The sequence below is a fragment of the Leptosomus discolor genome, chromosome 6 (genome assembly GCF_034619465.1).
Source record: "Leptosomus discolor isolate bLepDis1 chromosome 6, bLepDis1.hap2, whole genome shotgun sequence".
Classification (NCBI taxonomy): Eukaryota; Metazoa; Chordata; class Aves; order Leptosomiformes; family Leptosomidae; genus Leptosomus; species Leptosomus discolor.
Window position 1 is genome coordinate 66664211 of NC_141396.1, and position 26314 is coordinate 66690524.

At 55.5% G+C, this 26314-nt stretch overlaps 1 protein-coding gene across 1 annotated transcript in view; it reads right to left on the reverse strand.

The window, feature by feature from the left end:
• The window catches only part of SETD2 (SET domain containing 2, histone lysine methyltransferase), a 56100-nt gene that overhangs the window by 14656 nt on the left and 15130 nt on the right, over nucleotides 1–26314 (reverse strand). The window contains exons 6-13 of the mRNA XM_086466631.1: nucleotides 25446–25523; nucleotides 25065–25162; nucleotides 23126–23252; nucleotides 21760–21894; nucleotides 20974–21102; nucleotides 17693–18337; nucleotides 6551–6599; nucleotides 1896–2076 (exon numbers count right to left, since the gene is read on the reverse strand). Coding sequence (XP_086322757.1) covers nucleotides 1896–2076; nucleotides 6551–6599; nucleotides 17693–18337; nucleotides 20974–21102; nucleotides 21760–21894; nucleotides 23126–23252; nucleotides 25065–25162; nucleotides 25446–25523 — 1442 coding nt within the window. The remainder of the gene's footprint in view (nucleotides 1–1895; nucleotides 2077–6550; nucleotides 6600–17692; nucleotides 18338–20973; nucleotides 21103–21759; nucleotides 21895–23125; nucleotides 23253–25064; nucleotides 25163–25445; nucleotides 25524–26314) is intronic.

Genomic DNA, 26314 nt, shown 5'->3' on the forward strand with positions numbered 1-26314 from the left:
GCGTAGAGCGAGCGACGCTTTTGCGTTTGCCCTGCGCCTCTCGCCACCTATTTTGTTATTTTGTCTTATTAAATCCTTCCTAGAGCCGAGGGGGACAGTCAGAGCAGGGAGAGCATCCCCAGAGAAGGGGGCCAGCAGCCCGGTCCTCCTCCCGGTGAGCACCACTCACCGACGAGGACATGGCCACAGCGGGGGAAGAGCCAGAGCAGGCGACTCCTCGCCCGCAGAAGAGCTTGTTCTGTTGAAAGCAACACAAAACCCCCGACTATTTCTGCCATCCTCCTTCCCATCTCTCGACACGCTGCCGTTACTCAGCTCCACTTCTACCCCCAGACCTCGGTGATGTTTCCATCCTCCGAACGGCTCATTACAGGAGTGTAGATTTACATCTTATTCCTCATCCAGATGTTTGAAACTTTCCCAGCACAGCAAAAGACCAGGACAAAAGCTTCCTCGCCTGGCTGACTCACCACCCATTGTTCCCTAATTACTAAGTGGCTTTAGATCCTATTTAAGAGGGACAACAGAAAACTGACTTCTTTAAAGGAAATTCCTTGGTATTCTTACCGCCGTTAACATGATCTGAAGTCTCCCTGACATGCAAGACATGTCATATTTTCCTGCTCTTCATTAAGCAGCAGCTTTCGAGGGAGGAAAACGAGCCGCTGGGAACAAGCAGCCGCCGATTCACACGCTGCCTCGGACCAGCCCTGCCACCACCATCACCCCCATCGCTCCTCCGGCCCCCCGGCAGGGTGGGCTGTGCTCACGGGGGATAAATAACCCTGGGAGCCGGCGGAGGCTCGGGGCTCTAAAAGCGACGGCCTGACTCTAGGAAAAGGCAAAGGTGGCTTTGGGTGGCTGCCAGGGTCATTGCGCTGACCCCGTTCTCGCTTAAAAGGTGGGAGAACAGCTAATAATTGAAAATATTTTAATGCAAAAGCTGGGAGAACAGCTAATAATTGAAAATATTTTAATGCAAAAGCTGGGAGAACAGCTAATAATTGAAAATATTTTAATATTACCGCTTGTTCCTTCAACGGGCCAACTCATCAAGACAAAAGACACCCACGTTTCAGTTCTCTAGCCCGTATCTTTGCTCTTTAAGCACCAGACCTGCCCAGCACGGGCACATGGAAAGGCACAACTCCCTTGTATCCATCACTTGCAAAACCTACACGGGGTAGGTGGGAATCCATCGGGCAACGGGGCGCCCACCAGAAAGAAAGACGAAGTAAAATGGCCTCAAGGTGGTTTAAAACTTCCAGAGACGCCTTCTCAGCCAAGGCAGCGCGACGCCGCCGATCCCAGGGGAAGGCAGGAGACACGGCGCCAGCTTGGGGGGGGGTCATACCTACCCGGACCACCTTCCCGGCGCTCAGCGCTTTCGGGGGACGTTCACTTGGTCAAGGAAGGTGTTGAGAAATGTTGGGAATCCTGCTTGGCTTGGGTACCGCTAGCTCCTGCACAGGCACGGGCCTGCTCTAAGCTTCAGTTTGGAGTGATTCCCGAGCGCGCCGGGGACGGGTGGAGTAGAAGGGAATGGGTTGTGAAGGATTTTGAGAGCTTTCTTTGCCTTGGCAGGGCTGCATCCCTACTTTCTGTGTGAGAGCTGGATATAGCTTCCCTCAGCACCCACCTAATTCCCAAAACACGCCCAAAAATGAAGGTGTAGGTTATCTGAAGACGAAGGTGTAGGTTACCTGAGCGGAGAGGCCACCCAACGCCAAGGAGCCACCCAACTCTAGCCAGGGAACCCATCTCACCACACGCACACGGGATTTCTTCCCGTCCCTGGATGTTTTCAAAGGCCACCAGGACCATTTTTCCCTGAGTTTTTACAGATCCAACGCCCCCAGATCCTCAGCCCCCACCCTTGCTGCCAGACGACTTGCCTGTCCTCCGGCCTCTTCGTTCCTCGCTCGTACGCCGAGGACGGAGGGGACAACGAGTCTCTCCGTCTCTTCTTCTCTTTACTCTGGCTCTGCCTCTCAGGATCCCGCTCTCTGCTCAGGATGGGGTTCTTCGGAGTGGGAGTCTGATCCCTGTGGCCAGCTGCCTCTCTCCCACGGTCGGCTATTTGGGAAAATGGGTACAAAGGAGAGAATTTTTATAATTCAGCGTATTTCTAGCTCTCCCCTCCTGCAGTTTCGGTAGCTTCTGTTAACCACCAGAGTCTTCATCCAAACAAGTTACAGGCTGACCTGTAGCAGCCTCGTGGCTACAGGATGGCTAAAAAAACCAACATAAAATAACACAAAACAAAACTTGCACCTTAAATCCTGGTTTTAGATACTTCTCCCACACCTGAGCTGTTACCGACTGGATGAAAACACCTCAGTCTTATTTTTACATCCCACCAGTGTCCCCTCCTCCCATTCTTTCAGCAGGAAACCTATTTCAGAGCGGGAAAACGGTGGCTCCAGCTCTCAGCATCCACCTTCTGCAGGGCTTTCATGCCTGGAAAACTGAAGGACGAACCAAGCCCAGCGCCAAGGGCCCCGCCACTGACACAGAGCCTGCGCCGAAAGCCGCTGGCTCTGGCTGAGACCTCGAGAAGTGCAGCTGGAGAGGAGGAAACCAAGGTCAGGCCACTGGAATGTCGTCCTGCCTTCGCCCTGGTACCCGCTGGGATGAATTTTGGCACCACGTGCTCTTATATCCATGTATGTACGTATATACGTGTGTCTGCTGGCAAGCAGGATGGGTGCCTGGCCGGCTGCAAGCCCAGCCAGGAGCCATTTCACAGCACCTAACGGGTTTTCAGACCAATCCCAAACGCTCCCTTGCACTCCCCTGGCCTCTGAGGCCATTCTACAAGGGAAAGAGCGAGTGGAAAAGGGAGAGAAATTTGTGGCCACCCACCAAAGCCCCGAAGGTGATTTTATTCACACCTGGCTCTAAAAAGTTTTGCTACAGAAAAGCCACTTCCCGCAGCACCCGCATTCAGGGGGTCCCTTATTTCACCTCATCTCCAATAACACGCTGATGGTCTTTGGGTAAATTATGGTTATCTATTACAATGGGTAAATTTGTGATATTATTTATGTTAATTCGCCCAAGGAGGTAAATTAACAAGAGCGAGGATGTTCTGTGGATGCTCCCGCAATACGACAGGATGGAGACTCCTGCTCTGCACCTCAAGGGAAGGCAGAGGGGAAGGTATCGCCAGGGATGCGCCTGGAAAACCACAAAAAAGCAGCGAGCGAGGGAGGTGGCTAAAGCAGAACGGGCAGCTGGGGTGTAACCCCCTTCGGGTGCGCCCGCACCGGTGTTTTGGCCCTGCTCCCCACCCTTTAGCCTGCACCGGAGCACACCAACCGGGATTCCTTCCGCAGGAACCTCCACAACACGTGCCAGCCCCAAACACGCGCTGGGTCCACGGGGGCCAGGCTCCAGCCAGGCTGTAAAACCCCCTTGAAACGCGCCCAGCGCGGAGATGGGGGTCTCACGAGTCAGCCGTAGCCCTCTGGGGACCCGCCTGCGGGTCAACCCTGCGTGGCCGGGCTGGGAAACGCTGCCCGGGCTGCCGAGGGGACTTACCCAAGTCCTAACCCCGCCACTGGGAGGAGAAGAGGTTTTAAGGTGGTTCAACGGGTGGAAGTGGAGGCCGGGAGCGTGGGATGGGACCCGAACTTGAGGAGTGACAAGAGCACCCATTACGCAGCACAGAGGAACGGCGCCGTACTACGCATCGCACCCAGAGCACCCATTTAAAGCCAGCTCTTCTCTCCCTACCAGTAAAACCCATCTCCCTTACTGGGAGCTGCTTGTCCATCAGCTATGTTGTCATACACTGGATTCACGACGGGGATACCAGACCCAGCAGCTCGGTTGAAGCTCCTGCAGATGGAATGGGATAACTCTGCGTGGCCAACTCTCCACTGGACAACTTTACATGGGGGGACAACTCTACGTGGACAACTGTCCACTGGACAACTCTACAGCGGGGACAACTCTACATGGACAACTCTACAGGGGGGACAACTCTATGTGGACAACTGTCCACTGGACAACTTTACAGGGGGGACAACTCTACAGGGGGGACAACTCTACAGGGGGGACAACTCTACAGGGGGGACAACTCTACGCAGGTCAATGGATTCCGCTGGTCCTCCCCGTTTCTGCCGTGCCTGCAGTGTGCATTACATGAGGAGGAGGAGGAGGAGGAGGAGGAGGAGGCGGCACACAGGCAAGGGGGAAGCAGCTCCAGGCTCAGAGGGGAAGGCGGCTGCCTGAGCACTGCCAAGCTGAGCTGCCCCAGACCCATTTCTGCTCGTTTCTACGCGGTGAAACTCGGAAACGTTGAAAATCACGTTCTGCCGGGCCAGGATCCTGCAGGCCTGGGGCAAAGAGCCCGGGGGCTGCGGCCAACGGGCCGCCCCCGGACCAGAACGTCGGGCGGCCGCAGGACCCGCAGCCAACGGGTTCTGCTGAACACGAGGGTCCTCCTGGATCCCGCCCCGAGGTCTCCAAGCCAGAAGGACTCGCGCACGCTGGGCGCTGGCGAACAGGGCTTGTGTTCCTCGGGCACCGCGAGCTCATCCGGGCTCCCCGGGGCCGGAGGTGCCGTTTTCCAGCGATCCCGCCTTCGCGGGATGGTTTTCCGTAAAGCTCCTGGTCTCGGCACCGCGGGGCTCAGGGTGGGCACGCCGGAGTGAACGACGGCGGCTGCGCCCTCCGCCGTCCCCTCAGCCCCGTCACAAACCTGCCACCTCAGCCCTGGCTGCCGAAGGGATGTGGGAATGCCCGTTGGCCTCGATGCCCTCCTCGTTCCTGGCGGGAACTCTGGCCTAAACTGGTCACAACGCCAAAACTTAACAGATTTGGTGATGATCCTTTCGAATATATAAAGGTGTCCCTCACAAGCGAACGTTTCCCTTCCTCTCCGGCTTCGCACTGTCCCAGCCATCTCGCGAGCAGCAGCCAAGCAGGGTGGCTTCGGCAAGGGAACTGGGAATGTTTAAGGGGGTTGAAGTGTGAGAAACAACGAGTCGCACAACTGGCAACACGTGCCGGCCGATCGATCACACGCCCTCCTCGTGCTCGGCCGTCAGAGGGGTCCAGCTCGCTCTGCGACGGGTTTTGGCGACTCATTAATAACGTAATATTTAAATTAATGCTGGGATAAAGGCAACGATGAGGCCAAGGCAACTCAACGACACGTGAGACGCAGAACTTCGAGCTCTGGCCGGCAGAAGCGCAGCCAGCGAAGGCGCCGGCGGGATGCGGGCGGCGGCGAGACCCCCAGGAGGGTTCGCTGGGGAAGCCGGGGAGGGGGCGGCTGCCCCGCTGCCTCCCACCGAGCCCCCGCTGGTGGTGCCGTGCGCTGGGCAGACGGGGAAGCAGCACAACAGCAGCGGGCACGGCCGGCTGCCCGCCTGCCCAGGGCCGAGGAGGATGCAGGGGGGGTGGGACGCTGTGCCTGTCAAATCTCCCAGTTTAAAACCCAACAACACCCCCCACAAAAAAAAAAAAAAAAGAGCAAAAAACCCCAGCAGGCTGAGGCTGACAAAACAGCAGGCTCCCCACCAGGCAGCGCTCGGGTGGCCGGCATCCCCCCTGCACCCGGAGCTGCGCCCGGAGCTGCTCCCCCACCACCCACCCTGCTGCCTGTGCGCTGCCTCCTCCTCCTCCTCCTCCTCCCCCTAAAGTAACCCATACTGCAGGCAGGTGCCCCCTCTGCCTCCCATGAGAGACCCACGTAGAGTTGTCCTCCTGGAGAGCTGTCCTCCTGGAGAGCTGTCCCCATGTAGAGTTGTCCAGTGGAGAGTTGTCCCCCCGCAGAGCTGTCCCCCTGGAGAGCTGTCCCCCCGGAGAGCTGTCCCCATGTAGAGTTGTCCAGTGGAGAGTTGTCCCCCCACAGAGCTGTCCCCCCGGAGAGCTGTCCACCCCAGAGAGCTGTCCCCATGTAGAGCTGTCCCCCCGGAGAGCTGTCCCCATGTAGAGTTGTCCAGTGGAGAGCTGTCCCCCCGCAGAGCTGTCCCCCCGGAGAGCTGTCCACCCCAGAGAGCTGTCCACCCCAGAGAGCTGTCCCCATGGAGAGCTGTCCCCATGGAGAGCTGTCCCCCCGCAGAGCTGTCCCCCCGGAGAGCTGTCCACCCCAGAGAGCTGTCCCCATGTAGAGTTGTCCCCCCGGAGAGTTGTCCCCCCGGAGAGTTGTCCCCCCGCAGAGCTGTCCCCCCGCAGAGCTGTCCCCCCGCAGAGTTGTCCCCCCGGAGAGTTGTCCCCCCGGAGAGTTGTCCCCCCAGAGAGCTGTCCCCATGTAGAGTTGTCCCCCCGCAGAGCTGTCCCCCCGCAGAGCTGTCCCAGACCCCTCGCAGACACAGCTGGGCCCAGCAGGTAACCCCCCCATCCCACGCTCCCCCCGGAGGCGCGACAGAACATTTCCCTTCACCCACCGCCTCGATACCTTCCCCGTTCACAGGAGCGATTTCCACCACCAGGAGCACCGAGCTATGAAGGCAGAACGTCTCCTGACGGCGCAGACGGAGCAAATTAAGTGGTTTCGCAGGAGCATACCGACAGGTGGGAAAACCTGAGTACCTACCACTGTTCTCCTTTTCTGCTTGACTCTTCTTCGGGATCCGGTACACCTCCTGCAAAGCAAGGCACAAGCAGGGTCAGAGTTTCAGCTGCTCACAAGAAGAACCCCAATATTTGCAAGATACCATAATACAGCCCTAATAATTTAACAATTCAACCGTAATTTTAAAACGCACAAAACCCAAACGTGCCTCTCGAAGCAAAGCTCTGGGTTTAGGCACGTTATTGTGGCGCTTTCTATACTGTGGCTCTGATCAGCGTTTCAGGTTTGATGAGTTCAGGGAGGTTTTTTTGGGCCAAGAGCTACAGGCAGCGCCGCAGGACCCGGCCACCCCACCCGCCTGCTACGAGCGCCTGAACTTCGCTCTGCCAGAAGAGCGAACAAACCATTTTTTTTGCAATTAAACAAGTTGCCCTCCAGGGGCTTTTCTACCTTTTGTTCTGTCGGCCCTGGTGTTCCCCCAGCGCCGGCAGCCAGCACGGATCCCAGCTGAGCCTCGGTTTGTCAGGGTGGCAAAGGCCACCGACCCCTGCCCTGGCACACAGAGCTCAACACGGGCATCCCACCCGTCCTCTAACGACACCGCGGTGACGTGCCTGTCTACCACCAGCGCCCGAAGGCCTCTCATCGCACCTCTCCTGGTCTTCAAGGCAGTTTTAGGCAGCCCTGTGAGGAACAGGGAGCAGGACTGGATCATCCTTCTAGGTCCTGAGATGTTCTACGATTCCCTGATTCTAGGAGAGCTGCAGTTTCGCCGCGTTGGAGGAATAAAGAGGCGGCGTCCACCGCGTTTCCTACGACGCTCCCCAGATCTGACACCTGACGGTGGAGCTCCCCAAGGGAAATGAGCAGGAGGCCAGGTCTGAGCAAACCCCTTCGACCAAGCAGCTGCTGAAGGCTCCTGACATCGGCTACCAACCGCCACCCCCCCCCCTTCTCCTAACGGCAGCCAGCTCCACGCCCTGCTGCTCATCCCGCTCTGGGGTCCTCACCACAAGACTGACACGGACCTGCTGGAGCGCGTCCAGAGGAGCACCTCTCCTCTGAGGACAGGCTGAGAGAATTGGGGTTGTTCGGCCTGGAGAAGGCCCCGGGGAGACCTTAGAGTGGCCTTTCAGTGCTGAAAGGGGGCTGCAGGAGAGGTGGGGAGGGACTCTTGGTCAGGGGGTGCAGTGACAGGACAAGGAGGAATGGCTTTAACCCAAAAGAGGGGAGATTTACACCAGATATAAGGAAGAAATTCTTTAGGTGAGGGTGGTGAGACACTGGCCCAGGCTGCCCAGAGAGGTGCTGGATGCCCCATCCCTGGAAACACTCCAGGTCAGGCTGGATGGAGCTCTGAGCACCCTGATCCAGCTGAAGATGTCCCTGTTCCCTGCAGGGGCTGGACTGGACGGCCTTGAGAGGTCCCTTCCCACCCAAACCACGCCACGACTCCATGATTCCCTCTTACATCCAGCCCCATCACCCAGCTGAGCACCAGGCACAGGGACAGACCCTGGAAGAAGCGCCATGTCCCAGACACCCGCAACTACGACAGAAACTCATTTTTCCCACGCGTCAAGCAGACCCCTGCGCCCAGCGGCTTCTTACAGTCATGTTTCAGCTGAGAAAAAGATATTTACATATTATTTTAAATATATTTACTTCAGAAAAACACATTCCGAGGCCTACATTTTGGCCTAAGGAAACATCTTTTCCCTTGCTGAAATAAATGAAAGCAGAAGTGACCCTGTTGTTTTCTGCTCACAAGACGCAACCACTTCAAAACTGCTGCTGAAGGTTCCGAAAAAGTTATTTTGGCCAAGATTTTTTTTTTTTTTTTTTTTTTTTAAATAAAAAACCCCAAACATTCTTTCTTTTCCACAGAGCCTGAACACAACACGGCAAAGGCGCCGTTCGGAGCACCTGCAACTACGCTGTCGTGTGTGCTGGGACCTCTTCCAGCGCCCAGAGGTGCGAGGAGTCTCCCAACACTCCCCTTTTCCAACTGTTTTCATTTATTTAAACATTTGCTAGAACTCCAGAGAGGCAGGAACGGGAAAACCAGACCAGGAGAGCCCAGGGCAGAGGCGCAGGACGCAGCAGCACCGCTAGTGCTCCCCTTTCCCCTCCTGCCGCAGCCCGGGCGCGCTGCCCGCTGCCCGTCCGGCCCACCCCAAGCCCGGCCAAACCTGGGGAACCCCCCCGCCCCGAGCACGGGGCAGCGGATCCACGGGGATCACGACGGGGACCGGGACCTGTTGCGACCACAGCCGCCGCCTGCGTGCTCTCGATGCCGGAGGGCACCCAGGGCTCGAGGCAAAGCAGGTCACGCCGCACACCCAACGCGCTTCTGCGCCCCCGAGACCCCCAAGCTCAGCCCTCGTGGTGCCACCGAGCTCCAGCCTGGTCCCCTGTGCTTCCCCCATCCCACCCGCAGCACCGAGGGAATTCCCCGTTCAACGCTCTCAGGCCGCCCCTCCTTGCTCGTAGCATTTTTGACCTTCTCATATCCGACCGCTGCCACGATTCCTGCCACGACGCCACGCATTTCCAACAAACCCGGGTTTTTTTTCCATGAGTATTTCAAGGCAGGTGGTGGTTCAGAAGCCTGAGCGGGACCCAGCTTAGCTCCAAGCCTGCTGACCTGTGGGGTTTACGGTGCGAGCTGCTTTTTTAACTAGGTTTTGTGCGCCTTGCGAGGGGCTTTAGGGCACCCTCTGCCCACCCACCACCGTCCTATTAACTTAAGGAAGCAGGACAGGAGCTGGGAATGAGGATTCGAGCTCCTCTGGGTCCTGGTCTTGCCAGTGCTGGGACTGGGGCTGCCACAGCTCAGTGCAGTGTCCTGGTTAAAGGCCACTGGATCACGCAGCCACTTTGATGTCACGTCACACAAACGCGCGTCACTACAGACCACCAAACAAGTCCTATTGGCGCCACCGCGTTCTCCACCGTATTTTTCATTCCAATATTCTGACACTCACGGCGTCAATGACATTTTGTCGTATCAGTGATGCCAACGAGCCTACAGCGTGTAGAAGGTACAGGGAGGTTTTACAGCACTACTGACTGTCCAGGCGCTGGTAGTTCGGAAGAAAGAGCTCGGTGTCCTTTAATTCCAGTCTGTACCAAGCTCTTGAGCTGTTCCCTTCCTGAAGTAACACAGCAGTCCACCAGAACACCCAGTTATTTGAAGCAGAAGGTGATGAACTAGCTGTTTTCTGGCGGAATACGACCGGTATGGGCAGGCAAAAGGAAATAAGATCAAAGAAACCAACTATGAAAACTCAAAGAGAGAAAATCCGGGGCATCCCTGACGGAGGCTGCAGCTGCATCCCCCCCAAAAAAGACAATTAATCCATAAAAAAAAAAAAGAGAGACACCCAGCGCTACACAAAGCAGCTGTTCTGGTGCGGCGCGCTGAGATCCCAGCTCTCCCGGGGCAGCGCTTGTGTTTTCCTAGGACTGGAGGTGGAGCAAAGCCACCTCCCCAAACCTGTGACCTGTGACCACCCGAGCCTCCGAACAGCCTTAACTCTTCATGGCCGATGCGACGCCACGGGCACTGATCGCACCTTGATGCCTTGTGGGGAAAACACCGGGGATCTTCTCTAGAGCACTAAAATATCCTTTAATTCGGGGCATGGATGAGGCAGAGAGGAGAAAAAGATGAATTAAACTGTTACTGGGGAGTGACGGCTGCTTCCAGTCGGGTATTTAGTGCTTCTCTAAGCTCAGAAATAGGAAGCTTTACCTCAACTCGACTTTCAGACTTAGAAAGTGTTCGTTTTCTAAATAAAATCGATTTTTTAAAGCTGGCTGGAAAGGAAGTGACTGCCACCTCTGCTGGGCTGCCCGCCCGCCCCACACCGCATCGCTCCTTAGCCACGCGCCCGCCTCCAGCGCCGGATTTAACCAGAGCGCCCAGGTTTGAGAATCCCACTTTTACTGGGCGAGGGAAAAAAAAATCCCACGTGCCCCATTTCCTTCCGTGAAATAAATGAAAGTATAAAGAGACCCCGCTGTGGCCTGCTCACAAGACAAAAGCACTTCAAAAGTGCTGCTGGAGGTTAAAAAAGAAGCGATTTTGGCCAAGACTTTTGTTTCTTTAAATACCTATTTTGCTTTTCCGTGGAGCCCGACCACAAGGCAGCAACCACGCGCGGTCTGAGGCGTCTGCAAATACCCATGCCATGAGGAGAGGCACCAAGAGCCTGCAAAAGTGCCCTTTTTCAATCGTTCTTATCTATTTACACATTTTGCTATGGATCGAAAGACCCCAAAGCTAGCGTGTTTTTAAGGAAACGCAAAGAAACGAGGCAGCGGCTCACTGCTGGGGGCAGGGAGGGCTGCAGGAGGAGCCAGCTGGGACACTAAAGTCTTTACAACGCTGTTTACTCGCCGTCCCGCCGCAGGGATGATTTTCCCTCGTGCAGGAAGGAGCAGACCACGAGGGCAGCTTCCGCAGACCCAAAAGCACCCACCAGCAACAGGGTTTCTCTTCCTTCTTTTCCTCTCTCCCGCATCACCTCCCCCAAACCGTTCATCCTCCGGCACCCCGCAGAGCGGCACGTCCAAAAAGTCACCCCACACCTGGCCCGAGCGGCGTTCCCATCAGCAGGGGAGAAGGTGTGAGGAGGAGCCACCAAGCCACGAGATGATGATGGATGACCCAGCCAGGACAGCTCAAGGACAACGCAGCAGGCAAGCGGGGGGAAGAGCTAAGCCAGACCAGCCTCCCCAGCTCCTAAAAAGATCTGTCCCATCAAACAGCAGGATGGGCAATGGGAAACTACTGGGAAAAAGGGAATAGGGTGATAATGGTCAAACTGGTGATAACGTGGTTTGCAATGCAAGGACCAGCATCTTCTCAACAGAACAGTGGTGACCGTTTGGGGTGAAACGTTCTTAGTACAACGCTATAATTTGAAACCAACCTGGCTCAGGGCAAGCTTGACCAAGGCTGAAAAAAAAACTGTTCCAGGAGAGAAAACAGTTCAAATAATCCAAACAGAATTTGTAAAGGACTCGAGTAAAAATTTTGAAGGCGCTGTTCTGATCTGGAGAAATAAAAATCCCAAGTTCTTCCCTGCAAAATATATATTTTTTTCTGTTCTTGCCTCATCTCAGGACTCCTATACAACTCCTCAAGAACCGCACTCATAAAAAAACCTGTACAAAAATCACATTCTGGAACCCTAGCTGACCTGCGTGGAAGAAACGTAGGGGCCACCTTGAGTAAGCGGACTTGGCAAACACGGCGCCGCCCGCTCCTGCCGCGCGTGGCTTTGGGTTCCCCGCGACGCCGAAAGCGCAGCTGCGGGAGCTGAGAAATACGGCGACTCCGGCTCAGCGGAGACAACGGAGCCCAAGCTTCGAGGTCAGAGATGGCTGAACGCGCAAGGGGCAAGAAAGCATCTGCCCTCCCTCGGCAGGAGAAAGCGTCTGCAAGACACGGCTGTGACCACCCTGACAGGAGGCACTGGAGGGGGAAAAACGGGAGAACCCATGGCAGGATCCACCCCATCGAGCTGGATCGCCCTGACAAAGGCACAAGCAGCTCAAAAAGCTCACGAGGAAGCGGGGAGCGAGCTCCACCCTGCTGGAGAGCCGCTACGGACCTACGCCACGGGCTGCAGAGCCTCCAGCACCGGTCTGGCAAAGACGGAGGCACCAGAGTCTTTGAACCGGCAAGAAACGGAGGACTCTGTCAGAATTGCTCCATGAAAACCAGATGGTGGCCAAACCCGACGCGAGCCAGGGGGAACTCCGGAGAAAAGCCTGGTTTCTTTTCGGAAACGGAAGCTGCTGGCTTTGAGCGGGCATAACTGCTCCATCAACGCGACCGCCACTAAGCGAGTCCAAATGGCTCCCTACCTTCCAGGGCCACTCCTAACGAACTGCACAGAAAATTGAATGCAGAAAGAAAAGGGATACACGGCTGCTGCAAGCAAAAGGGAAGAAATAACAGGATTGAGGCTGTCCAGCTGCGGACACAAAACCATCCTCGCCTTGGGAGAGGCGCGAGAGCTGCAGGACGGTCTCAACGCTCAAAGGATGCAGCGGCACGAAAGGGAGACCGTGCCTAGCGAAAGCTCTCCGGAGATCCGTCCCTTAACCGCCAATTATTTCGGATTTAATGGGACTAAACCGGAGAAGACCAACGGACACTGGTGTCAGGAAACAGCAGCACAAGCAGGTAGAGGCTCATCTTGTGCTCGGGCCAACGCAAGCACAGCTGGCAAAGGGGTGACCGCTCTTCTACGCCGACCCACGCCAACCCAGCCGCGCGTCCGAGCTTCAACACCTCGGCCACCCAACCGGCGACCAGGAGGCACATTTCTCCTGGGGCTGAGGGGCTGAATCCCACGCCTGGATGTGGGGCTGGAAAGGCACCTGCGGCCCGCCGGAGCTCGCCACGTTTGCCAGGGCTTACGTGCTCCAAGGCAAGACGGCCTGCGGACCGCGGGGTCTCACCTAGCTGCTCTGGAGTGCTCTTACGTTGTCGATTTGCTGAAGAAACACCACGCAAGTGAACCCATCCCCTACCAGGCCAGATAACCCAAAGCTCCACCAGCCAGGGCTGGATCTCCTCGTCCTTGCTCTCCTCCCTCCTGCGACGCTCCTCTCCTCTGCAGCTCCCCATCCCCTCCGCACGAGCACGAAGCTCCAGCACGATGCCAAGGGATGGAGGAGAGCAAGAGAAAGGACTAAAAGTCACGACGTCCCTGCTCGAAGGACAAAAAGCCCACCACAAGCAACGGCCTGGCCGCTCACCAACGCCTATTGTTTTCACAAACTATTTTTTGCTCCAAGTTCTAACAAATTAGAAGCCTCCTAATCAAAGCGACGTGCGTGCCGGAGCGAGAGCCAGTCGCTCCAGAGCGGCTCGTCTGGGAGGAGGACGGGCAAACGCAGCTTCACAGGGCTGCCTTATCAAGACGTATCAGACGTGGTTTGGAAAGACCATCTCACGGGAGGGCGACAGCTCGGTTTGCCTGGGTCACTCAAGCTCTGCCATCCCTACTCAGGCTGAGCACCAAGCGCAGAGAACGGGTGTTCTCATTGCAAAAGAGAAAGTCCACCTTGGCCAAAGCTGGGGTAACACCTCACCCTTGAACTCCAAGTCACTGCTAAATACTTGTGAGGTTGGAAGTGTCCGACTAAAACCTTTTAAACCCAAGACACTTGGCTCCTTCAAGAGGTTTTTCTCAAAAAAAAGATCTTCCCCGACTCCCAAGGGCAAGGTCTGGGGATCTTCACAGCTACAGCTCCTACCTGCCCCCTCCCCAGGCGGCGAGGGCATCCTCTGCCCACCCAGGGGCGGAGGAAGATGCCGAAAGCTCAGTCCCACCCCGCGGCGCCCAAACCACGCTAGCATGGTGGGACGTTCTGCGGCGGCCGGCGCCGCCACGCCGGTCGTGCTCCCGCGGCATCGGTCAGCTGGCAGAGCCCGCGGGTTGGCCACGGGACAGATTTGAGACATGGAAGGGCTCCTCACGAGAAGCTTACGGCTTGGGGAGGGGAGCTGGAGGACCTCCAGGCCCCGCTTTGGCATGAACAGCAAGGAAACCCCAAGGGCCCAGCCACGCTGAAACACCAGAGCTGCTGAAGGACACGCTATGCTTGAAGCCCAACGTGCTCTCCTGTCCCTCAGCCTTAGCTACTGACACACAAGCCACCAAAAGGAGGTTGAGAAGAGCTTGCCATGCTTGACAGCGCTGACCCTACCGCTCGTTCCGGTGCTGCCCAGAGGGTAGAGCACCAGGTCTGTCGGCCACCACGCCACGCGTCACCTCCATCACGGGGCTGGCTGCACGGATCAGTCCACGGAGCCTTACCTGAGCGCAATCTTCCGGCTGGAGCGGGCTAAGACGCCTGGGAAGAACCACATTGAACCACCACCTGCACCCTGCTGGGTGTCCCACCAACCAGTCTTGGCTACTCAGAGTGAGTTTTCAGCGTGGGAGAAGATATGCACCGCTTCCTCGGAGAGCGGGAAGGGCGTGCACAAGCCCAGGCTGAAAACTTACCCCGCCGGAGAGTGTGAGTGAGCGTGTGTTGTGGCGGGTGTGGAGCAGCGGCCAACACTCCTTGTGGGTTAAGGAGTCGGAGTGTACGAGCCCTGTAAGGCGAGGACTTACAAGGCCTGTGTATAGAGGTATAGAAAAAGGTAGCTCACTTAATCCTTTCATGCCAGGAGCTGGGATTTTCCCGGAGCGACGTCCATTGCCGGCAATGGACGCACCAAAATAACGTCGGCATCAATGAGTTAACCACCTCTGTCCTCTTTTCACCTATTATATTGCTCATGCATCATCCAGCTTCCCAACCATCTTCCCGGTTCTTCACCGTATGCACGCTATGTCCTCTCCCTTCTTCAGCACGGAGTTGAAAATGGAGTTGAGAAAAGGAGACCCATGGTCAGCTCCTTGCTGCCCTGAGAAGCTAGATGGAAATGGTTGAAATTACAAGGGGGTCATCAGCAAGGCTGGAGAGGACATAGCTTAAGTTACGAGGTTTCAGACCCTCCCGCCCCCCCCCCCCCATCCAATGCCAGTCAGCGCAGATGTTCCACCACTCCAAACAAATCCAGCTTTTAAAAAGCTGGGACGTGCCGGAAGAGGCACCTGGCCCTCTGGCCACCGGGGTGACCGGGTTTTCCGAGGTGACTATCCAGCCCCCTTCCATCCAAAGCGTTGCCTTGCCAAGCTTAGTCTTGTCTTTTAGACATCGGCCACCTCCGGGCTGGGCTATGGTGGCACCCGGCATCTTAGCAGGTGAGAGTCGGACAGAAGCAGTTAACTCTTAGTGCCATGACCAAGTCCAGGACAGAACGAATCCCCGGGTCACAGCCTCCCCACAAATGCTTTACAGGACAGAAGGGAGTTTTCACCGACACATGGCATGAGTCTGCTTTTTTTTTGGGTCGGTATTTGCTGGGATTACTACACGACTAGACTTGTGAGGTACAACCCCACCGCTACGAGCAGACACACGTGCTGCATCAGGCTATCAGCACCCTGGCAACGACCTGAGGTTAATTAAGTACCCAGAGAGGACGTGAATCCACGTCCTAAACAGCAACTCCTGACCCCACAGCCTGCCCACGGGCTTCAGCGAAGGTCTCTAGATCCCCACGGCTGAGCTCCTCCAAGCTCAAAGGGAAGCACAAGCCGTGGCGATGACACTGTCAGATCAAATTTGGTCTCACACCCACGTTTCGGAGGAGTCACTCGGTTTGCGAAACTTCACGCTTTTCATTAGCGGTTTTCGAGGTCTTTTTCTGGGTCGTTTCAACTTTAAACACCGCAGCACGTGACCCTGGAAGCGAACACGTCTGGGCACTAACAGAAAACTGAGCCAGGGCAGCCCAAAGCAAGTCCCCTCCAAAGCTGTGCGGGACTAAGACCTGACTCTGCTTTCAGTTTAAACGACCCCAGGTATCAGCAACGGCTGGGAAAGGACTTTTGTTTCAATCCAACCAGAAATCCAACCTGACAGTGTCGCTTCACTGAAGAAAATCGTGAGGCCCACACAAATTTTAAGAAAATCTAGGAAACGCTCAGACCCGCTCGGTAAAGAGGGGAGGGGGGGGAAAGAAACGCGCCCTAACTTCTCTATAGAAACGTATTTGAGTTGTTGGTACAGGAAAGCCTCACCCCTTCTCCCACTAAGACTTAGGGCACAAACGATTATGCTCAAAGTCTGCAAATGTTCAAGAGTATCTGATTCTTCTGAAAAATTCAGGGATTAAGGTAAGGTTTCCCTTAAGTTTTCTGTATAAATCTCTAGGTACGCTCTATAAATGCTGATGTCGGGAGCTACGGTCGCTGAACGGAACGAGCAAAGGTTCACGGACTCCGAGCTGGCTCTGGTCCCCTCCACCTGCACGGGGCGCCGCAGAGCGCCCAACACCCGTTACTTTCCTTGGCCTCTTCTAAGCCGTTACTCATCACCAAATTCAACGGGCAGATAAACTCTTTCAGCTATACGATGCATCGCAAAACACGGAGTTGCTTAAGGACTACTTCCAGGAATTAAAAGCGGGTGGATGCTTGATCAAGAGAAGGGCAGGAGACCCTCCACGACCTTCTCCACCAAGCCCACACCACGCCAGAAGCACGGCAGCACCTTCGACTCCTTTGCTGGATGCTCAGCAAATGCTGCTTTTACACTTACTAGAGTGTAAAAGCAACTTCAAGGCTCCCACCCCTCTCGCTCTCGGATACAACAGAAGGAATAGAATCCTACAGCAGCAGCAGATGGGCGAGGAGTTTCCAAACGCCTCAAGAAACCCCAGGAAACGCCTGGAGCGTTGAGTGGCGAGTTACTGAAACATCATTCTACGTCCCACCAAAAAAAAAGCCGTCGGCCGAAGACCGAGTGGCCAAATCGCCACCTGCGCTGCGCGGGGATTCGAGAGGAGAGCAGGCAGCCTGCAGCCACCCCACCCTTCTCTTAAAGAGGTTATCTGCTCGAGGAAGCCCTCAATGGGAGTGAAACCATGAGCAGCTGCATGCTCTAGCGGTCTTTAACGGCTCAAATAACACCCACAAATTATTTACCCGATCTAAACACCAGCTGCAAACACCCAGAGATGAACCCAGCACTGCCATGACTGAGAGAACGCAGCGGGGCCAACAGACCAGGTTCTGGAGGCTCTACACGTTGCAGGTGAAAAGCAGATGTTAACAGGAGAGGAAACGCTGACCATGTCGTGATCATTGAATTTAGAAGCAGACAGTCAGTCATTTCGTTCCAACACTGACAGGTACTGGGCCAGTTCAACCAAATACGCTGGTGGCGCTGCCTCATCAGCTGAGAAGGGAATCTCAATCCCTTAGGGCTGCCCTCCCCCTGAACAGCCTAAACAACTGGATGACTGAGGTGTCTTTGCGGCGCCCAACCTGAACCACCCGCTGTTTTCAGCGGGCAACGCAGCGACACCCGGAAACCTACTGCGAGGCACGGAACGGGGCAGTTTGCAACGAAAGGCCGTACGGAGAAAGCACCTGGAGAAGCCCTTTTGCCTAGACCAGGCCATCTCGTTGTCAACCACTTCCCAACAGGACAAGAAGGTGGCCCCGTTTGCACGGAACCGCCAACAACTCCGCCTTTTCCTTAGAGGCGGCGTCGCGGCAGGTGGGTGCCTCTTACCTTGAGCTCCTTCCAGCTGTCGAGCAGCCTCGTAGCCAAATCGCTCACGTCCACAATTTTGTCCGTTTGTTCTTGGCTTCTTTCGCTCTCAACATCGGATACGCCTTCCTCTTCGTCCTGAGAGGGCGTCTCCATCGTAATGGGCTCTTCCAGCTTCGCGCCGTTGCTCTCTTTCACCTCTGCTTCAGGCTCAGCCTCCAGCTCTGCAGCTTGGGGTTTGCTGCTCTCCACCGGCGCGTCGACGGCAGCTTTGATCTCCTGCTGCTGCGGCTGCTGCTCCTCTGACCCCTCCATCGGGGCACCTTCCAGCTGGTCCAGGTCCTCTTTGCCCTCCTTCCCTTCCAGCTCGCTGGTTGTATCCGAGATGGCACTGTCCATGCTGTTCTCACTGATAATCTTCAGCCTTCGGAAGACCAGCTTCTTGGGGGTGTCCGTGTCACCTTCCGCGCTCTGCTTGGCGGAAAGATCCGGGGTGTTGAGCGGCGTGTGAGCCCGCGAGGTGTTCTCGCTCGAGTAGCCATCGCCTTCGCTGAGCTGCGGGACAGCGGTCTTGGTCTGAGCCCAGCGCTGAATAATGGGAAGCACTTTGCTCTCCTCCAGCATGTTCTTGGTGGGTATAGGCAGGAGCTCTAGCGTCTTCATTATCTAATTGCCAAGACAAAAACCACATTGTTAGAGCCACTGGGATTTCAAGCCGTCTCCAACCTGGAGCAATTTCCCTTTCCCAACGAGAGGCAACTTGCGAAACATCAGCATGAGGGGGACAGGTCACGGGTCAGGGACAGCGGCCTCCCGTCTCAACTTCTGCTGAGAGCAAATCAGCCGCGAGCGGGTGGAAAACAGTGAGCACAAGTATTCAGCAATTAAACAAATTCAGTAATGAGTTGCAATTAAACCGATTTCAAAGAGCCTGGACGCGTTAACAGTGGCCATACCCACTCCTAGGGCAACCAGTGCGACGATACAGCAGCTAGACGGGCTACAGGAAAGAAAACCTGATCAGAAACGTCAAGGTGTACCAGCAGGCAAAACAGAAGAGACCAACCCAAAAAAGCTGCAAACCGAGACAAAAAAAGCTTTCCCCTCACCTGACGGAGGCGCCCTGCGCTGCGGCAGAAGCTGGAGCATCACCAGTGTCAGTGGGAGGGAGGCAGCCTGCTGCTGGTGGGCCTAAACCTTAAGCACCAAGAGGTACGTGCGACTGGGGAGCGTCCTTCAGGCCTCCAAACCACGAGCCAGGGCGAGCATCTCTGACACTGACGGCACTTCCAGTGGATTTAATCCCGCCAGAAAACGTGGCTGCGCTCGCACCTGCACTCCCAGCGCCACCACGCACTTCCAGCGCCCAACAAGGCACTCCCAGGAACAGGAATCCTCCTTTAGACACCGGGAAGCCCCCAAAGGTACCTGATGACGAAGCCAGCGCAGCGGCAGAAACCACAGCACAGCTCAGGCTATGGTGTTTTCCCCTGGAGACCGGCCAAAAAAGCTTGGCCTCAGCTGGGTTGTGCCTGAAGCCTGAAAAGCTCTTCAAAATCCTTTTACAAAACCCATCGGTAGGAACAGGCGTCACGGGCAGAGAAAGAAGCATCAGTTTCCCTCTCAAGGCCTGGGGGGAGCAGCTCTGGGTTTGAGATCAACGCGACTGAGTGTCTGAATCCATTCCAGCGGAAAAACTGAGTCTAACCTTAACCCGACCATTGATTCCTCCAAAGCCAGAGGTCAGAGAGGAGTCGGCAGCAAGCTCCCCAGCAGCTTTGCACCGCCATGGCATCGGCAGCGAGGAGGACGGGCACCACGTGTGCAAAAATCCACACCTGAGACTCCCTCGGGGCACCGGTTTCCAACACGCGTCCAGTGGGATGGATCCTACCTACCCCAAGGACGACAATACTGCAGTCCCAACGGGGAACAGCTCAGCTCCCTCCCCAAGAGCAGTTACTGCCACACATTGACTCAGTCCCCGCAGATTTGGTCTCCCTAGATCCCCCCGTAGCCTCGTGAGGAGTGCCTCCCCGTACAGCCACAGCGGCGGGGGACGCACCGAGGCGAGAGGAACGTTGACTCGGCGGCCATCAAGCACTCCTGCTTTGGCTCGAAGTCCGGAAAAGCCACATCCCACCAGCGGGAGAGGAAACCGGAGGCACCCGCTGGATCCCTGCCTGGTGCCCGTCAGCAACAAAACGCTCGGCACGGCGCAAGGCAGGCGAAGTACGGGCAGGTCTCCCCAAAGCCGACGAGACAGCAAGCTCTAACGCAACAGCAGAGCCTCCCAACCCACCAGCGCTGACGTTTTCCAGGTATCTACAGCCCAAACTTTGCCTAAGGAAGGACAGATGAGGACCAGGCGGTGGAAGTGGTGGCCTTCCCACAGGTGACGCTGCGGAGCGGACAGATCTGCTGCCCCTCTCGCCACCAGCGGCACTGAAGCCATCTCATTAGGCCTCCTACCGAGCTGGGCTCCCAAAGCCTTCACTATCCTCATCCCACTGCAGGAGCTGAAGGCTCACAAAAGCCCACGCAGGCAGCTCTTCCTCTCTGGATACCAACAGAGCCCGTTTCTCAGAGGGGCCACCTGAACCCAGGGTGTCAAAGAGGAGAAAGGCACAAGTAGGAGACGACTCCTTCAGAAATGGAAAGCACCAGCTTGGGGAAAAAAACAGGTGAGCTAAGGAATCCTGAAGGTATCAGCTTGGGGAAAAAAACAGGCTGAACTAAGGAATCCTGAAGCAGTTTTGTCTGAAAAACAAAGGAGAAGTCAAGAGGAGAAGAGACGCCCTGGGCTCTAGAGCTCACGTGGCTCCTGCTTTATTCCTCGGGACACAGGACCACGTGGGCCTCTCCACGGCACAGCGACCTTCTCGGAGAAGCGCCTTTAATAAAGGAACTTCCAGGTATCTTTTGGCACGTGCTGCCGAAGCGCACGCAGAAAACAGAAATATTCAAAGTCCACTTCAGACTGTCACTACCTCCAGTTCCCTCTGCGGTTTGGTACGGAATAAACGGCAACGGAATAAACAGGACCTGTGTTTAAGGCTGGCTCATGTCACTAACCCAGAAATCAAAGAAAAACCACACGAGCAAATCCTTGCCATATACTAAGGATCTCCCTTAAAGCAGAAGCTTCACACTGCAGTCGCAAGGATCCCTGCAGTTGGCTTTCATGAACACTTGGCATATTTCACGTACGGTAACACACACACAAAAAAAGGAAACCCATCCTGCTTGTGAGCAGTTAGCAGCGCTGCTAGGAGAGCTCCAAACCCGAGGGCACTACTGACCTCCAGCTGCAACTTCAGGTTGTTCGCGGTGCTCCCTCTGCCATCGCCCAGCTCCGTCATCCAAATCCAGAGGAGGGACAAGCCGTGACACTCCAGGAAGGACTTCAGGCAGGACTGCGAGTGCGTGTTCTGGATGGGCCGAGGTTAGAGAGTCGGTGGGAAGGGTCAGAGACTTATAGGCAAAAAAAAACCCACCCCCTTTGGTTCCCACAGGCTAACGTGGCTAAGGGCTCAGCTGGGCTCATGCTGCCTGAGGAACCTGCTGCAGAAGCCAGAGCTCAGCACCTGCCAACATCTAACGAACTTTAAAGTGGCCGTAACCGCCGGGTTTGGAGCAGTAAGGCGTGCAGAGAGCTGTCAGAGCCGTTACCCGGCGGGCAGCTCGCGCTGGGGAACAAAACTTAACGACAACGGGCTGCGCGGAAAACCGGCTGCCCCTCGGTGGGAGGCAGGGCTGCAGGACAGTCCCGGAGAGAAGACAGCTACGACTTTAAGCTGACAAAACTCCCCGCTTGCTCTCTAAACCCTCACAGGCAAGGAATTCGTTCGCTTCTAGAAACGGGCATTTTGCAGCGCCACCCGGGCCAGGTTCCACCAAACAGGAAGGGAGCAAAGCCGGGGGAGGCTGCACACGAGCCGTAAGGGAAGCCGAACCGCTCCGCTCGCCCTTGGGAGGCTGCTGAGACCCTTCTCCCACCTTCCCCCTGCTCCTCCTCTGAACGGCAGCTCCGAGGGCGCTGCTCTAACAGGACACGGCGTCCTCCCCTTCAGCCGGCTCCTCCTCACCTGTATGAGTTTGAGGCAGGTGAGCTTCTGCTCCAGCGTTTCGATCCGAACCATCAGCCGGGATAAGCTGAGAACTTGGTTCTTATCGGAGAGACCCTCTCCGTTCTCCAGCAGCGCTTCCAGCTCCCCGTCCACCTACCAGGGCCAAAGAAAAACAACCCTCAGGTCGTGCTCACGCCACCCGACGTGATGGCAGAGAGAGTCCGTTCCCTTGGCATGGAGAGGCAGGAGAAGCCTCTCCCGAGCCGCGCGCCCACACGGAGAAGAAGCCCGGCTTTTATTTGACTCAACGCGGTTGGGTTTCTTTCATCTGGCCTAGCGCGGGGTTTTTTTAGACCTCAAATCCCGTACGAGAGCGCACTGACCCCACCAGTTGTGGTTATACTGGGGACAGAGGGCAGCCCGGCTGGCACACGCACACCGGGCTCTCCAATACAGGAGGGGACAACGAAGCTGGCGTTTTTAAAGGTAGCTTCTCCCGAAAGAGCAGGTCACGAGTCTCATCTGCGGGAACAGAGGTTTCTGTCTCGAAGGACGGAACAATTACACGTTGCGGGAAGCAAAAAGCGCCCGGGCAGCTCCTTGCAGCAGCCTGCACCCACACCAAACTCCTTCCGCCCGCTCTGCTCAGGCTTCTCCGCCCGGTTTCCTACACCCGTGAACCCATCCCTGCAATCCAACATGGGCGATCGAGGAGGATCACGCGCGTGAAAAGCCATAAAAAGGCTCCAAGTCCGGACTGAAGTTACGTGTTTCACTCGCGGCCATCGGCAAACCCAACTGTCACTAAGCCGGCGCCAATATGACACGTGTTCACACAAGTTCCTCCCGGAAGCTGACTTGCCTCCAGGCCAAAGCAATGAAGGAATTCAGATTTCACAGCCCAGCGCGGAGACGGCCAGCATCAGCGCCCGTCCAGCCGTCAAACTGCAGGCAACGCCCGAAACGGTGAAGCCATTTTCAACGTCCTTCACCGACGGTTACCGCTCGTGCAATACAAACCGAATTTTTAAAGCCACCTGGAATTTGGTGTGGGTTTTAGCAGCCTGCGGTATGGACGCCCAGGTATCGTACCTGTGAAAGTCCCCCTCCGGCGGGACTTTGTGCTAAATAACCCAGAGAAAGGAAGCGCAGATTTAACGAAAGCTCCAAGCAAACGCCAGCATTGAGGGCCCCCGCGAAATACAATTATACCGACACACCCACGGAAAAGCCTGAACCCCGAGGTCACCACGAGTCATCCATCGCAGAAGACGACTACAGAGGGGAGCCCACAGAGAGGATCAAGCCCAGGATCAGCCCTTGGCTGCTGCTGCTGCTCTTAGGAACGGATCCAAGCGCTCGCACGAGGGAGAGCCAGACTCACCGAGTCCTTCTTACGGGAGCGCTCCTTCTTCATCTTCCCGCCGGCGGCTCGGATGCTGACCCTGTTCTCGCCTCCCAGGTAACCCCGGCAGTTGGCTGAGCCGCAGAAACATTTCTGAGCCTCTTTGCTGTTGGTGGGCAGAAGCAACAGGGCAGCTTAACACCACACCAGCTGCGTCCACAGCCAGTTATTTCACCTTCCCCTCAAGAGCACCCGCAGAAGAAAGGGAGAGGAACTCCTCTGCACGGACAAGCCCTTCTGGGCACTGAAAACTCACACCAAGTCTTCATTTCTTACATGGCTACCACGATCCCACGTCACCCCAGCTGGAAACCAAAGCCACTTCCAGGCTCTTTGTAGGTCAAGAGAGGACAAGGTGGGGCTGTTGGGTCTGCTAACTTCCTACCACACGTTGCAATCGATATACTAATTTTCCCAATGGATATACCATCAGCGTGATGTATCTATTAGGAAAAAAGCTTGCATTTTACAGCTCGAAACAGGATAAAGAACGGGCTGAGGATTTGTGGAAGCAGCACGATTCAGGAGGAAGATGGTTTTCTGCATGGAGATACAGCCATGGAGAGCAGAAGAGATTTGAATTACATTCTCTCCAGGCAATAAAGCCTCTATATTTTCTACTTGACATACCATAATTTTTAAACGATATGCCACAATTGCTTGGGAGAATGGTTGGTTTGGGGGTTTTTTTAAATGTGTGTAATCTGCTGGAGGACCGTGGCTCTGCGTGGTATAACCAGGGAAGCTCAACTGCAGGACCTTCTGCGAAGCTGGACCTGAGCTCAGGAAGGATGCCCAAGAGCTCAGGGCTGGAAAACTCCACTCAAATACGCGAGATACCAATACAGCAAAACGATTCTTCATCAGAGAGGACCTAACAGGGCCATAGTATGAAACTCTGATCGTTTTGACTAAGCCATATACAGACAAAAATAAAATTACAGGTGTACAGACCGCGGGTATGTGACATTCCCCAGCTTTAGAGATACCCCCACGCTCCTCGAGATCAAACGGGCCTGGCTGCAAGAGCTGGGGCTAAGCCCGCCTGCCTCCCTGCAGGTTTGCACCAGGCAAACTACACGAGAGCACCTGCCACTTGAGCGCAAATAGTTCTATAATGCAACCAGAAACCCATTTCTGATTCTTTTACATAGAACAGAAAGAGCCACGGTGTTGTGTAAGGCTGGAACCAGAAGGAGAAGGAAGAGGCGCTCCTTAAACAACCGTACTCAGTTAAAAAAAAGGGATTATAAACTGGATCTGCCATTAATCTCACACTGACACGCTGCTTCAAGCCTGCCAGGCGCTGGTTTGTGCTCATCACGTTAAAGAGAGCGAAATGTTTTGCCGTACACCTGGACAAGCAGCAATACACGACTATTAAGCTCGGGTTTAGGGAAGGGAGCCAAAGCCCACGCTGCAGCTCGCACACCTGCACCTCTGGAGCCGGCCAGGAAGAGGGAAGGAGCTGTCTGTCGGGGTTTTACAGCTCTGCAAGTACGTGCAAAGTCGTAAAACAGGGGTGGGTGGGGAAGAAGAGGCGTTACTTCAGGGTATTGCAAAGTCTGGAGCTTGGGTAATTAATAATTAGACAGAGGAAAGAAACAGCCAAGATAATTATCTGGGAAACTTCCACTGGGCGGGAAGGGGGGGGGGCTGGTACAAAGTGGAACAAAAAGGCAATAAAGCGACACTGGAAAAGACATTTACGTCAAAATTCCTCTCCCAACCTCTTGTGTTAGAAATGGAAGAAACTTGACCCAGGCAGCTTTTTCTGCAGCCGGGTGCCAGTTCCTTCCCAACCGCTCCGTCAGCCGAGGCTTCGCAGCGGTTTGTTTGGGAGCGGGAGTTTTTTCACGGCACCAACGCTCACAAAACCCCACCGCCGGGAGCTCAAGCGGAGCGCGCCGAAACGTACCCGTATCTCTGGAACTGGTAATCAAACGTCAGCTCGGAGCCTGACGGGACTAGTTTGGTGGTGAAAAATCCAACTCTGAGCTGCCCGTTCACCGTCCACTACAGCAAGGAAAAAAAAAACCAAGGTGACGACAGTTATTACAAAAGCCAGGCTTGACTCTGGTTCTGCTCTAAATGAACGAGACTAATCCCTCAAACAGCAGCACTGATCATGTAAGAATTTGTTAACTGTCCCAGCGGTACTCGCCCGCTTCAAAAACATCCATTTCCATGTCACCGAGTTACAACAACCACAAAAAAGCCCCAAAACAGAGAGCTCCGGGCTTGCTAGGTCGCGAGGCGGCGGGAGCGAGGAGGCAGCAGCTTTGATGCAGCGCTTTACCTTTTGCGTCTCGCAGTTTGGTTCACAGCTGTGGTTCATAAAACGCGAGCAGTTTCCCTTCTGGGTAGCGTCGATTATCTGAAAAGAAACAGCAAACGCAGTGAAACGGCCTCCCTCTCTCTGCACCAGGCAGAAATGGGAAGCTACAGACACTCCGTGTCGGAGCACAACCCGTGGAGAAGTCACCACCCTTCCCGCTCCAGCTATCGACTTGATTTGCTTCGGAGAAGGGGCTTTTTAATGCTACAAGAGCGCTAAGCAACACGGTTCTTAGTTTTCACTGCAGCTTCACACGGAGTTCTCCAGCTGGGTGGGGATCCCGGGGTTTGAACATCTGCTCCTGACCCTCTGCTGCGTGGCACAACGACCGCGAGGGCCGGGGAGGCCGAACGTCTCTGCCACAGGCATCGTGCTCGAATAGCAAGGCCGTCTCCTGGATCGCTGTGTCCTCCCTTTTACAACGAAAGACTCCTCTGTGCCCCCTGGTGATCACCTAACAAGCCCACGGCAGCTACAAAAATTGCTTACTTTGGGGGGAAAAAAAAAAAAAAAAAAAAAGAGAGGAAAAAAGTACTCTGGGTATTTTTAGCTCCTTTACTGTAAAGACCCAAAAAGCCTCGACAGAAGAGACGAGCAGAATAGGGTATTCAACTTCTCTTTATACACCTGCTTCTCGGCAAGGGAGGGCTCCTTGCCCAAGGAAAGCAAGGCTGCGCTCTCTGCCCAAGGAAAGCAAGGCTGCGTCGCAGCTCCACGCTCCCACAGAGCAGAAGTAAGGATAAATAATTAAGAAATTCTGGTATACAAATATTCCGATGACAGTAATCCTGCACATCGGGACCCTCCCAGCTACAAGTCCCGATTTCATG